We start from the raw sequence: 14,797 nt of genomic DNA, 5'->3' as shown, positions 1-14,797 counted from the left end.
GAGAGGTGATACTGGAATCTTTTTGTGGGCATATGGAGATATTTTAGGGAGATCACTTTGTTAGCTGAATGGAATAGAGTGAACAGAAATCTGAGACAAGGAGACCAACCAATAGCTTATTATACTAGTCCAGTAACAATGTGATAAAGCCTTGTACCATGGTGAATGGTTGTGTGAATATAAAGAAGGTAACATACATGCATGATGCTGTGAAGGTAGAAATGACAATACTAGATAATAGATGGGATATATAAAGTGAATTTAAGAGAATAGGAGTCACTAGGGTTGTAAGTCTGGATAACTAGCAGGATGGAAGTGCCCCTAAACAAAAAGAGAGAGGTTCAGAAGAGAAAAGGTGATAGAGGGGACAAATAAATTCTCTTTGGATAAATTGACTTTGTGATGGAATATCCAAGTTTGAATTGTGTAACAGCCAATTGATAAGGTGAGCCTAAAACTTAGGTGACAGGTTATGACTGAACATATAAATTAGTAAATTATCTTTAAATGGATGATAATTAAATCTTTGGGAGCTGACAAGATTATCTACAAAAACAGCATAAATTAAGAAAAATATATCCTTATTCAGAACTAAGGGTAACATCTATGATCAATAGTCTAATACATATTAAGAACTAGAAAAGGAGACTGAAAAGATGGGGGTCAGACAGATAGAAAGAGAACCTGGATTGAACAGTGTCAGGAAATTCTAGGGTGGAGAAAATAATGAGAAAGAAGTGATCAACAATAACAAAGTTGTGGAGAGGTTGAGATGAAGGAGAACTGAAAAAAGACCATACAATTTGGTGACTTTGGAGAAAGCAGCATTAATTAAATGTTGAAATCAAAAGTTGGTTTGAAAGTGTGAAGAATAAAGTGAGAGAGAGGAAGTATAAGACATTGAATTTTAGAGAATTCTCTCAAAAATTTGGTTGAAAAAAGGAGAAGAGGCGCAGTAGTGTTTTATTGTCATTGTTCTTGTTTTTTATAATGGGGAAGTCAAGAATGTGTTTGTATACTATAAGGAAACATTATCTACATGAGTTAAGATTAGGAATATGCAAGCATTAGGCAATGAAAAGAAATTAAGCAAAAGTCCTTTATGAAAATGAAAATTCTATGGACTCACCAGAACTCATGAAATAACCCAAAATAGTAATAAATGAGTTTTTCCATTCTCTACTCATTTGTTACTATTTTGTGTTGTTGTTTTATTTTGCTTGGCCATCTCATCTAATTTCATTCCCACATTTTTCATCTAACAATTTTGTTTCTCTGTTAATTATTCTGCAGCTTTTTGTCATTGTTTCATGAACTCTTGTGAGTCTTCCATTGCTCAAGACACGAATAAGGTTCCCAAGATGGCAGAAGGGCCCATAGTGTATCTCTTATTCCCTCCCTCCTGAAGATTGTCCATAGATTCTCTCCTTGACATAGGACGCTCTTTTTTTTTAAACTTTATGGTACCTTTGAGGGACTCAAATCTTCCTCCATTTGTGTGTCTGAAAGTAGCAAAGAAGTGCCCTGAAATATTGGTGGAGTGAGAAAAAGGAAACTGGCAACCTGTCTCTCCTCATACTGCCAGTCTATGATCTGTGATTTGGCATGATTTCTAACATTTTGATATTTTGTGTTAGCTAAAATGATTTCACAGGATTGATCTTATATTTGTTGGTTATATTCATTAAGAAAATAGATGTAAATTATAAATATTATAAATATATAATATATAACTATGAAAATATTTATAATAGTGTTTTATTGTAACAAAGAATTGGAAATAAAGTAGATATTAGGAAAGTAACTAAGTAAATTTGTGGCACATGAATGTAACAAAGGAATAAGTGATGGATATAGCTGTGAATCCATTTTATGTTCATTCCCCTAATTAGTAATAGCACTGGCAATTTTCATCCTCAGGGGGATAGCTGATACCTCAGTTCCGAGGGTAATTCTATGAGCTATTATTCCTATTATCATAGTTTATGAAATACTAGGAATTTTTTTCCCATTAGTAATTAATCAGAAGACTCAGTTTTGATTCAAGTGACATGGTAAGTGGTAAAAAATAATTTGGCCCCAAAAAACTGAAGGAATATTTTCCATGTATAAACATAGATCCTAAATGGGAGACATTGGGCACAAATGTGTTATAAACTATGACACAAATAGAGGGAATATATGAGACCAAGGTAACTTATAATGTCAGAATTATAAGGCCTTTATGTGATTTTTTTCTTCTTCAGAAAGTCCTTAGAGTTCACATTGGACAGGATTATCAGATTGATGAGCTACTCTCTTATTCAGTTAGGCTGGCTCCTCAGGCCAATTATTTCCTTCATAATGGAGATGAGTTGATCCATTAAGTTTCCTTAGTTTACTCTTGGATGAGTAGCTGCAATCTTTATCACTTCCATCTGTGAGCTCAGCTGGGTATTATTGAATTTTTTGAGCTTGAATGCTATTGTACTCTGTTAGAACAAGTATAGACTCTTAGCAAAGGATTGATAATAATGCTTCTAATTCAGTTTATTTGTGCTTTTCAATGAAAGATTTTTCACCTTTCAGAAAGGGCAAATGAGAGTTATATCAGTCATATCCTAAAATTATTTTTGCTTCTGAGTTGAATTCTTTCTCTCAGTGAAAGACCTGATTCCAAGGAATAGTGCCCCTCCTCCATCCTTAGTACATTTCCCAGATTCCTAATGTATCTCAAGTGGTTGGAGCCAAATATACTAATATAATCTGTACCCTGCAGCAAGTTCATTGTTTCTGTTCACCATTTTTATGCAAATGAATTATAATTCTGTATTAAGAGATTCAGAATCCAATGGAAGGGATTTAGAACTGAAAATGCCTCACTCATATTTTATATTTTCTCTTGTCCATTATAATCTTTAACTTTGTGAATCTAAACAGAGAACATCCTTATATAACCAATTCAAAGACATATGGATGATTTATATGAACTCACACATAGGAAATAGAACTTGAAAAATAAAACAGACATTGAGTAAATGGAAAGGTGAATAAAATAAGACTGAATTTAAGTAATTATGTTAAAAAAAAGTTTTGCCTAAAGAAGTTAAAAAAACATTTCCTATCTTCTTTGCCAATGTGGGGATTGTGGGGTATGGAATAATGTTTTTAGTTTTGCTAAATTACCTTTTCCCCCTTCTTTATTCTTTGTTATGAGGGATTATTTGTTAAATTGGCTAAATGAAAAATTTTCACAGATTAAGATGATATGAAATATAAAGTATGCATGGAATATTTCACATGGATATTTATATTGAATTATTCTAGAAAAAAATCCAATAATTTTGACCTTGGTCTCATATTTTCTTCCAATTAGGGGATTTTGCTTTTTGACTTTACCTAGTATTCCCCAGTTTGTGAAATTCTGGACTATATACTATAAAGAGATTATAGAAAGAGGAAAAAGGGATCCATTTTATAAAAATATTTATAGCAGTTCTTTTGATAATGACAAAAAAGTAAACTAAATAACTATCCATCAATTGAAGAATGGCTGAAGTAATGATAGTATATGCATATAATTTAATATTATTGAGCTATAAAAAGATGAAATGGACAATTTCAGAAAATCCTGGGAAGACTTGTATGAACTGACCCAGAATAAAGTGAATAGAACTATGAGAATAATGAATAAAATAACAAGAACATTGTAAAGTGAAATAACTCTTAAGAGATGTAAAAATTCTGATTAATGTAATTAATAAGGTACAATTTCCAGGGTAAATATAGTAGTGATCCTCTCCTCACTTTAGAGTGCTATTGTTCTAAGAATCTGTCTATCAATGACAGTTATATATTTTTCCCCCTAGACTTTAGGGAAATATACTAGTGACCCTGAGATTCCCTGACCTTGGAGTGATATTGTTCTAACAATTGTAAAATGCTTTGCAAACTTTACCTTCCCATATAAATGATGCTGCTATTGTTTTTGCTGTAATAAACCTTGGGGGGAGGGGAGGAGACCATGAGAAGGACAATGCAGAAATCCAGACTAAATTCTACAAGAAAACTAGAGGAAAAAGAATTTTCTTTTCATCTGTTTTGAATTGTTTTCTGTCTTTCCAAGAATACTGCTGGCACTTCTGCTCCAGAACAATAATTCATTTTTATCCCAAGTAGACTCTCACACAGTTAGCCACACTATCACAGGGACAAGGTAGATTAATACAGGATAATCCTAATGGAGCATACAGACATATTTATATCTCATTCCTTCAAGAGTCAATGCTAGAGTGAACAAATCAAGTAAACCAAATAAGAAGTGAGCAAACAAGGCTTTTTTACTCTAGGGATTCTCTACCCCATATTCATACATCTAAAAGATCTATTTTATTCTCTTAATATTCAACTCTAATTTAAACCAAGGGGTGTGTAGGTAATCATGTATCATGTATTAATAATAATGATCTGCTTGTGGTAACTGGGATTGCTGCCACAGCAATTAAAAATCTTAATTTCTAAAACATCACAGCCCAAACAAGCTGACACAAAGACATTTAAACAGTATTTAAATGTGTAAGTAATTATTTCAACCAGGTTTTGAAATATTACTGACGTTCCAACTAGTCTTATGCTTACTTCTTCCCAAGTATAGCCATAATGAAAGTAGCAACTCTTTTCACTCAGAGATAAAAATTGAATTTAAAGGTTTCCAAATGGGCATATTCTAATATGCTTATTCCCTCATTCTATCTAGATTTCATTATTTCATGGAATTTAGTTTTTAATCTTTGAAAATCTGACGATTTTGCAAAATAATGATATAATGATGGAAAATGGAGAAATTCAGCACAAATCACTAGAAGTAAAGGAAAGAAACTTACCATCTCTTCGATTAAGTCTTGCAAACCCAGGGCTATGGCTGCTAGATAACTCTGAGGAACAACTGAATGATGACTGAGGCAAAGTTGAAACCAGCGGGTCATCACAATTATCTGTTAGGGAAAAATACCATATTCAGATTAATACATAGTTATATTTTCTTGAAAGCAAAAAGAATCCCCTAACCTTACTACAGATGTCAAAAAACCCATTCCTGATCAAAATGTTAACTCTTTTGTGATCTTCTTTATAGTAATAATATTATGTTGGTTAATGTTTCATCTATTACTCTAAGTTTCATCTCTTATTTGCCTTGACTTCTTTCATTCTTTAAATTTTTCTGCTACCTCCAGAGACAGGTTAGCTAGAACTGGTACTGACATCTGCCTGTTCAGTTTAATCTCAAGTAACAAGAACTGCTGATCCAGATATATGCATGTTTCTTGCACTGTTGAAAGGAATTCTGTATTATTCTCAATTACCAACTACTACAAAAAAAAACAAACAAACAAACAAACAAACAAACAAACAAAAAAACCCTGAGCAGTTCTTAAAAGTACATGGAAATCAGAGTTGATTGGTCCAGTACTGCATGTGAATTGAAAGTAAATGAGATATCAAAACATCAATGTGCCATTATTAACATGCAGGTCTTCAGTTTTCCATAGAAAAAGTGCATAGTATTTCAGAAAAGGAACTAACTGCAGTTCACAATCAATGGTGCATAAGAAAGCAGCTTCTGATCAATAACTTGGATGTTAAATCCCTTTCCACCACAATTACTATACAGGGCATGCATTCATTCTCCATTTATTTTTGCAAACTATAAATTGAGAATCAATACCAGTTCTACTTTTAGCTGAAGGAGAACTGACTTAAACACCAAAAAAGTGTACAAATGCCCTTTCTCTACTGTAATGGCACTGCTGTCTGAAAAAAAAATGAAGAAGTAAGCAAAATATATACCGTTTCAGGGGAAGAAAAATATTATAAAATGGAAACTCTGTTTGGGGTCAGGAATATATCATTTATATAGCAAGTTATAGAAAAACCCTGGAGTCAAAGTCTTATTCTCGTGGTATCCAAGTGTCAGTTTGTAATAAAAAGAATATAGCATATTTATAAGTGACATTTTAACCTTCAAAAAAAAAGAAGAAAAAAACAACCAAGAAACTTTTTATAAAGGACACACTCTTCAGAAGCAATTTCTCAAAAATGTTATGTATGTGTGTGTGTATCTGTATATATATATAAAAAAAAAAAGATAGGATGGATAGAATGGTGGTGCTTTGGACTTAAAAAGAACTGGATTCTCATCCATTCTCATTTCATATATGTATGTGTGTGTGTGTGTGTGTGTGTGTGTGTGTGTGTGTGCATCATACACTTGTGGTGTGACTCCAGGCTAGTAATTTAACTCTCAAAGCTGGAAGCAACTTTCTAAGTCCCAGTTACAATGAAAATCATACTCTGAACTGGATATCATTCCTCAGTTAATATTCTCTTCTCTTCATATTGTATAATAGACTTTCTCTGACTGAATTGTAAAGGCAGTTTAAGATTGGCTGGTTTATAAATTGACCACACGACAAGAACACCCTTAAAAATCTGAGCTCCTCCACAATGTAGTCAGTTCCATCATGAGTTAGCATTTTAGTAAGAACACAGGTATCTGAGAATAAATGAGTCAGGGAGAACTAGAGGAAAAGAGATTTTCTGTACTCACCCTTCCCCACCACTCCCTTACAGTTCTTTTAATTGGTGGTTGAGTTTAGAAATGGAGCAATATATGTTGACTAAGAGTCACCTTATCTAAAGAGGATATGGAAGCATTCTAGAGACAGATAGCAGATGGGTAAAAAAAGGCAGTGATACTTCTGCCAAAGATCCAGTAGTGATTATCTCTGACAAAGAAAAGATCTCTTAAAAAAGAGATAGAGTTAGGCTTGACAATTGAAATTCAAGCACAATGGAGTGCAAGAGATGTTGAATAACTAACTCATTTGTCAGGGAAGCTGTACACGGAGAGTAAGTTTCTGATAAATTATAAGCATTTTGAGGGCAAGGACTTTTCTTTTTTCCTTTTTTTTTTGTATCCTTAACATTTTGTTGATTGAGTGATCTGTGTAAAGATTCCATAAGATGAAAAGGACATCTTGGTCCTGCAGTATCAAATATTTTGTAGCTACTATACTTTTTATGACATTTTAATAAATCCTTTTTCTTTGAACTAATTATAGCTATTAAATTGGTAGTGTGGGAAATCAACTATTTGTGTTGAGTCAGTTTGGTTGACTCCATTTAAATAAACAACTTTTTTTTTTAAACTAAATACCTTGCAGTTAGCCTCCATAAGATGGTATTGATACATGCTTCCTAACCATGTCTTCTTATTTGAAACTTGGACCAATCAAAATACTTGAGGAGCTGAGAGGTACCAATCCAATCTCCTTATGATTATGTGATCCAGTTAAAAAATCTTTGACCAAATATGGATAATGCATACTCCTCTTCCATAAAAAGCAGGAAACAACTTGGATGAAGGCTAGCCTCCCAAGTTTTCTTTGCCTCGGCATATTGAATAAAATCCTTTTAACTTAACAATTTTAGATTTATAACCTGGGCAAAGGTTGAACAATATTGTAGAAGCTTCTACAATAGGGATTTGTGAGCAATGATTGTAGAAGCATATATGCACAAATATGTGCAAGAGTTAAAGCTATCCTCCAGACAGACAAAAGACAATATAAATTCAACTGAGGGAAAAAAATTATAGAAAGAATAATATTTCCCCTTCCCTGCTTTGTAAGTATCTTTCATGTACTGTTTTCATTAAGTTCTGTGAGAATAGAAAATATCTCCTTTGCTTACATTTGAATCCCCTGCACTTCTCAATGTCAGGCAGGTATTAAATATTTAATAAATGTTCTGCCTATATACATGTAAGAATATAAATGTAAATTAATATGCATATGAATACATACCTTATACATATACTATATATATAAATGTAATTATACATACATACATATATATGTCTCCCACATATACATTTGTGTTCCCCATTTAGATTTATGTAGTCAATGTAAAATATGTAGTTTTATAGATTCCATATTTAATTCATTCCCTAATACTTGCTGTTAATAAAAAAAAATTCCCTCATACACACACACACATATATATATGTATAGATAGATTACCAATATTTTCGAGAACATTAATTGACTGGATAGAATTTTGGGAGATCATTTGGGTTAATCACTGTCCTCAAGCACTGAACTGGCTAAGCTATTCAAATAAGGTTATTATTATGTTTATCTTGGAAAATATTAAAGGATGAAGACAGCAATTTTCCTTTGTTAAGCTGTTTCAATGTCTTGTCAGTCTGATGGATAAAAAATCATTCTTTATGTAGAGAAAACTAGTTACTTTGAATTTGATCATAGAATTCTTTTTAACAGACCAACTGCTGAGCAATTGAATGAATTTAGCTCTACTAATGTGGTAGATGGATTTGGATTTGTCTGAAAATATTACTTGAACAGGAATTATCTTGGTTATCCTTCCACAAAGTATATATTTAGATTCTGTTCAGCTTTCCTTTATTTCCCTTCAGTCCATCATGCTTCTTTTATTTTTATTTATTCATTTATTCACACATCTATTTCATTTTTGTTTTACCTCAGGATAACTTCTTCATGTCTTTGTCAAACTTTACATATGGAATCAGTCACATTTTTATATCTAATTGCCACATTCCTTTTTTTCCCTTAAATGGTAGCCTGAAAATGTATTTGTTTACACATAATTTTTATAACATCTATTTAATGAAGAGTTTTATCCTACAGGAAACAAGAGAAATGACAGAAGAAAGAGATCTGACTATTCTTTTTCCAATATACATTGTCTTATGATTTGAATTTCACTCATCATACTTTTTTAAAGTAAGATTCTCAAATTAGACAGCATATTTAAATAGCATGTTCTTCCAATTTAAAAATTTGATTCTTCTAAATAGTATCTCCAATCTATATGTAATATTGCCTTCATGTCTAGTCCTTATCAAAAGAAATATTAAAGCAAGAATAAGTTATAGAAGAATTTCAATCTAAGCCAGGATTTTGCATGCAACTGATCCATTTTTCATTTAAACAAGTACATGAATCATTGAATGTTCAGTGAACCTATTTTTCCCAAACTGCAATTTCTAGTAGTATGTCAGTGTTATACTCTAAAATGGATTTTTTTCCCCTTGTTCAGGTAAACTAAATAGAATGTTTTTCTGCTATAGCTCCCAAAGTTAGGTAATCAGATTCTGTAACAGTGAACACCATCACAATTCAATAAAAATCCTCATATTAAAATTAAATGAGTTGGCATTAATAACACTTGTTTACTCCTTCTAGTTTGGCTAACTTCTTTTCCTTCTTAGTAAGCCCTCAAATAATTTTCCATTTTCTGGTCTAAATTCCTGAAAGATTATCTCATTTAGAAAAAAAAAAAATAAGGTTAGTGGCAGGTGGTGGCAGGATACAGAGTTCAGTAACCTTATTTTATTTTATTTTTATTTTTAAGGAAGAAGAGAGTACTTTATCTTCTAGAATTTTTTTAATATTCATATTTTTTTAAAAATTGAGTTCCAAATTTTCCATCTCATTTCTTCACCTTCTCCCTGCCTGAGATGGTACTCAAGTTGATACAAATTATACATGTGCAATAATGTAAACATATTTTTATATTAAGACATATTGTGAAAGAAGATACTGGTCAAAAGAAAAGAAAAATAAAGTGAAAAACAGTATGCCTTGATCTGATTTCAGATTTCATCAGTTCTTTCTCTGGATGTGAATAACATTGTGTTTTTGTTTTAATTTTTTCTCATTATGAGTCCTTTGTAATTTTCTTGTATCATTGTATTGCTGATATTAGCTAAGTCATTTACAAGTAATCATCATGTAATAGTGCTGTTACTGTGTATAATGTTCTTCTGGTTCTGCTCACTTCATTTTGCATCAGCTTGTATAAGCCTTGACATATTTTTTCTGAAATCACTCTGTTTATCATTTCTTATAACACAATAAAATTCCATTGCAATCATATACCACAATGTGTTCAGCCATTCCCCAGTTGATGTACACCCTCTCAATTTCCAGATTTTTACCACAAAAAGAGCTGTTATAAATATTTTTGCAGAAATAGGTCCTTTTCCTTTTTTTTTTTTTTTAAATTTCTTTAGTATATAGACCTTGTAGTTCTATTGTGGGATTAAAGGTTACAGTTTTGTAACCCCTTGGGCATAGTTCTAAATTGCTCTCCAAATGGTTGGATCAATTCATAACTGTATCAGCAATGTATTAGTGTCCCAATTTTCCCACATCCCCTGCAACCTTTTTCTCCCTTTTATGTCATATTAAACAATTTGATAGGCATGAGGTAATAACTTTTTAAAAATAAGTTTTATTGATATTTCTTATTTCTTATATCACCATAGTTGTGCCAAGCATCCATTTCTCTTTCCCCTCTTTATGAGTTATTTTACATAACAAATGCTATTTTTAGATAGGGAAAAAAAAAACAATAGGACAATTGATCAATATATTGAAAAATCTGTGGAAATTGGTAGTAGTCTTTCAGGAATTTAAATATTATTTAATGTACCAGAATCTAATTACTCTACCTAAATTAAGAAAGGCATGGCATCTGGGTGATTGTCTTGTCTTGAATTGACACTATGTTGCTCTGTTCCTCAAACATTACAGAGGGACACTCAGGCCTTTGACAGGGCAGATTTTACCATCCAAATATCTGGGCTGATGAAAATCACCCTCTTTTCCTCATTGCTAGAATTTTGATGATCTGGAATTAATAGTTTCTTTAATAATAAAATTTATCTGAGTGGATAGATTGCTTTTGACTATATAGAGAAAAAGGACCTACTTTTGATTCTCTGGGTTTTTCTCAAAATTTTCTAGTGATCAGTCTTTCTCAGGGATTCCTGTCCAGGATCAGGGGCTTCCAAGACATCATCATACAGTAACTTGTGGCACTTGGAGCTCAGCAGTGTGGAAAATAGGTCTTCCTTGAAATAATCCTTAAAAGGCTATCTCATTTACCAATAAATATCTATTAAATAACTGTGGGTGCTAAGCCCTAAAGATATAAAAAAAAAAAAAAAGAGGCAAAGGAACTGTATTCAAGAAACTTATAGTTTTATGGAGGAAAAAACAAGTAAACATATACAAACTATATAAAGGAAAAAATAGGAAATAATTAAAAGAGATAAGGGGCAAAAGAGTTGGAAAAGACTTCCGGTAGAAGAAAGAATTTTAGGGGAGAGTTAAAGGAAATCAGGAAAGTAAGTATTTAGAGAGCAAAAGGAAGAGCATTTCCAGCATGAGAATCAGTTAATGCAAATGCTCAGACCCAAGATTGTCTCATTTGTGAAACAGCAAGAAGTCCAGAGTCATTGGATCTAGTAATATTTGACATGGAGTAAGATGCTAGAAAATTGAAAAGGAAGAATGGGGCTAAGTTATGAAAAGGACATTTCATGCCAGTTTTTTTTTTTTTTAATTGTTCCTGGAGACCATATGGAACTACTTGAGGATATTGACTAATAGGTGTGTGTATATTGCCGGGTGAAATGGGGTATGTTTGAGACATCATCAGATCTACACTTTAGAAAAATCATGTTTGCTGAATGAATGATGAATTGGAATGGAGAGATACTTGAGGCAGACAGATCTACCAGCAGGCTACTTTAATATTCCAGGGAAGTGATGAAAGCCTGAGTTAAACTAGCAGTGGCAGATGTTAGGAGGGGACCTACATGAAAGATGATGCAAAAGTGAAATTCGCCTTTGAAGCAGATTAAATATAGGAGGGGAAAAAATAGCAAGGAATTTGCTGTTTTCAGGTTGTAGGTCTAGGACTAGGAGAATGGTATTGCCCTCTATAATAATAGAGAATTTTGGGGAAAGTTTAGGGGGAAGGTAATTTCTTTTGGGGACATTTTTAGTTTAAGATGTCTTCTACAGGTCCAGTTTGAGATATCGAAAGACAATTGGAGATATAAGATTGGAAGCCAGTTTAGAGATTAGGGCAGGAAATTAATTTGAGAATTATCAGTAGGAAAGTGGTAAAATAATTCAGTGGGAATTGATGAGTTCACTAAGTGATTTTACAGAGAGAGAAAAGAACCATGACAAAATTTGAAGGACATTTACAATTAGACAGCTTGATTTAGATGAGTATTCAACAAAGGAAATTGAGAAGGAACCATCAGATAGGTAGGAGGAGAATCAGGTTATATTAGCATAATATTCATATGATATAGATAAGAGATCATTAATGTGAATAAAGTGATCAAATGTGTCAAAGGTTATGAAAAGTTCACAAGAATGCGGATTAAAAGTTGATTTTAACAGTGCGGAGTTCATTGCTAACTTTGGAGAAAGAAATTTCAGTGGAATGATAAAGCTAGAATTTAGAAAGAGAGAGGATGGTTCAGACATCTATTGTAAATGAGATTTTCAAGGAGTTTAACAACAAAGGAAAGAATAGGGCAATATTTGTTGGAGGTAGAATGATCAAATGATGGTCTGTTCAAGAAAGGAGAGAAGTGGAATTTTTTTTTCCTCTGTGAGTAAGGCATAAGCCAGTAGACAGAGAGAAATTAAAAATAAGTGATCAAGTGGTGATGACAAAGGGCAATATGCTCAAAACAAAAGCTGAAATAGCATTTTGATTAAGCAGATGAGACAGAGATAAAGGAGGAAATAGTGACAAATGACATATGAGCAATATCATTTGAGGAAGAGAAAAGAAGGAGGTCTTTGCAAATATTTTCATTTTTTTTCCTGTAATTTATAAAGCAAGATTTTCAGCAGAGAGAGTGAGAAGATGGAGAGCTATAGGAGGTTTGAGGAGAAATGGAAATGTTTGGAAGATCCAAGGTTAAGAGTGTGGCAATAAATTGTTAAAGAATGGATAATGGTGCTTTCTAAGATCAGTGAAAGACTATTTTAGTCTGAGTAACAAAAATTTGTATTGGACCCAATGATGAGAACTGAGAATTCAAGAGAGGTGAACAGTACAAAGTGCAATTGATTGACAAAGGAGTAAAGAGTGGGAAGAGACTGTGACTTTTGCAAGGAGTTGGATTGGTAGAGGGGTCAGGGAATTAAAATACATGTTGTGGATATAAAGTCAGGTTTTGTAAGAGAAGTCAGAGATAAGGTTGAAAATCTAATATATTATAGTTGCAAGAGGAAACTGTGCATCACAGACAAGGCCACACTGCACTTTCAAAATTATGAAACTCAGAAAAAAATTAGATTTTAAAATTTAAACTCTGTTAAATTTCACATACAGATTACATTAAAAAAATCATAGAGGGGGGCTTTCCCTCCATTTTTAAATGGGAACTATAGAGTGTTAAATTAAAATAAAACTGGTCTCTATATAGTCTCTAATTGACTAATAGAAAATAATAATGTGACTGAAAACTCAAGTTTAGAACAAGAAAGGCTGTTTAATTACACCTAATCAAATCCTTTATTTTCTAGTTAAGCTGAGAATATACTTGAATATATATATATATATATATATATATATTATATTTTAGAAAAATATGTTAAACCTGAAAATTAGATTGACATTTAATTGTATATGTGCCAAAGGTGGTAGTACTTGGACTGATTCCCTCCCCTCATTTCCCCACCCCCCCAGAAGAGAGGCTAGTCAGTTAAATTCAATAAACATTTAAAAAATGCATCACTTAAGCAAATCAGTATGTTAATTAGTTGCCTAGGCTGCAAATACAAAAATACATCAGTCCAAAAAGGGAAGAAGGAAGGAAAAAGAAAGAAAGGAAGGAGGGAAGGAAGGACAGAAGAAAGGAAGGAAGGATAAAATATATTCACAACATACTTCTTCATTGTTAATCTTCATTGTTATTTTTCTCTCTCTCTTTCTTAAGTATTAGAAAATGCACAAAATAATACATTAAGCCTTGATTCGTTCCCTTTGCTGATTTTCAAGGTGAAAAACATACCTTGAAAATTTAACATTCAGTGGTCATGAGTTGGTACAACATGTCTCCAGCGCACCCCTGATACAGCTCTCCTTTAACCCTGTAAGCTGTCATATCATAACTTTTAAAAATGCTTGAAACAGAATCAGTGGCAAACACCAGGCCCTTTTTCAAAAATTAATGTCCAATCCCCACATCCTCTCTAGCTCTGTGATGTAATAGGAAATAGGAATTCTAATCTTTTCAAACACCTTTGACAACCTGTTGGTACCAAATTTAGGAGGAGTGTGTGTGTGTGTGTGTGTATGTGTGAAGTAATTTATGAAGTTTTAGAAGGGTATAATATCTATCTATCTATCTATTTTTCTTTTTGAGAAAGCTTTTCCATAGATTGCAAGATGTTTCAAAGTTTGCATTGTAAACAATGTTGAAATTATCAAGTTAAAACATAGCCTCTTAATTCTGAAAGAAATGATCCAGTCTAATCACTCAGATAACAGAAGAGAGAACTTAATTCCAGAGCCATGACTGCTTCACCCAAAATCACATAGCTAGTTAATGTCATAGATAAGCCTAGGACCTTAACATTCCCCAGCTAATAAGCTCATGTTCTTCTCACCACACCAGTGATTTTCAAAATGGTTTTGTTCATGTTACAAAATCATTGCAATTAGAAACTCCCATCCTTAAAAATGGAACAAAGAAAGATTCCTGAACTCTCAGACCAAAAGCATCCAAAAGACTGTTAGATTATTGTTTTGGACTATCAACTTTTTTCTCTTTTGATCCAATAAGAGATTTTTATATCTCATAACTAGCTCATCTTCTTCATACATTTAAAACTTCTTCACTTAGTACAACATTCTATTATTACATTGGCTATTGGCTCCAAGTTTTCTCTCT

At 32.5% G+C, this 14,797-nt stretch overlaps 1 protein-coding gene across 2 annotated transcripts in view; it reads right to left on the bottom strand.

Annotated features, from left to right (window-relative positions):
• Positions 1-14,797, bottom strand: part of LOC100916704 (contactin-associated protein-like 4) — a 604,589-nt gene that overhangs the window by 454,707 nt on the left and 135,085 nt on the right. For both annotated transcript variants that reach the window (XM_031937658.1, XM_012542655.2), the window contains exon 2: positions 4,863-4,973. In XM_031937658.1, the coding sequence (XP_031793518.1) occupies positions 4,863-4,973 (111 nt within the window). The remainder of the gene's footprint in view (positions 1-4,862; positions 4,974-14,797) is intronic.

The sequence above is a fragment of the Sarcophilus harrisii genome, chromosome 1, assembly GCF_902635505.1.
Source record: "Sarcophilus harrisii chromosome 1, mSarHar1.11, whole genome shotgun sequence".
Classification (NCBI taxonomy): Eukaryota; Metazoa; Chordata; class Mammalia; order Dasyuromorphia; family Dasyuridae; genus Sarcophilus; species Sarcophilus harrisii.
Note: the sequence above shows the minus strand (reverse complement) of the source record. Positions and strands in the feature narration are given on the sequence as shown.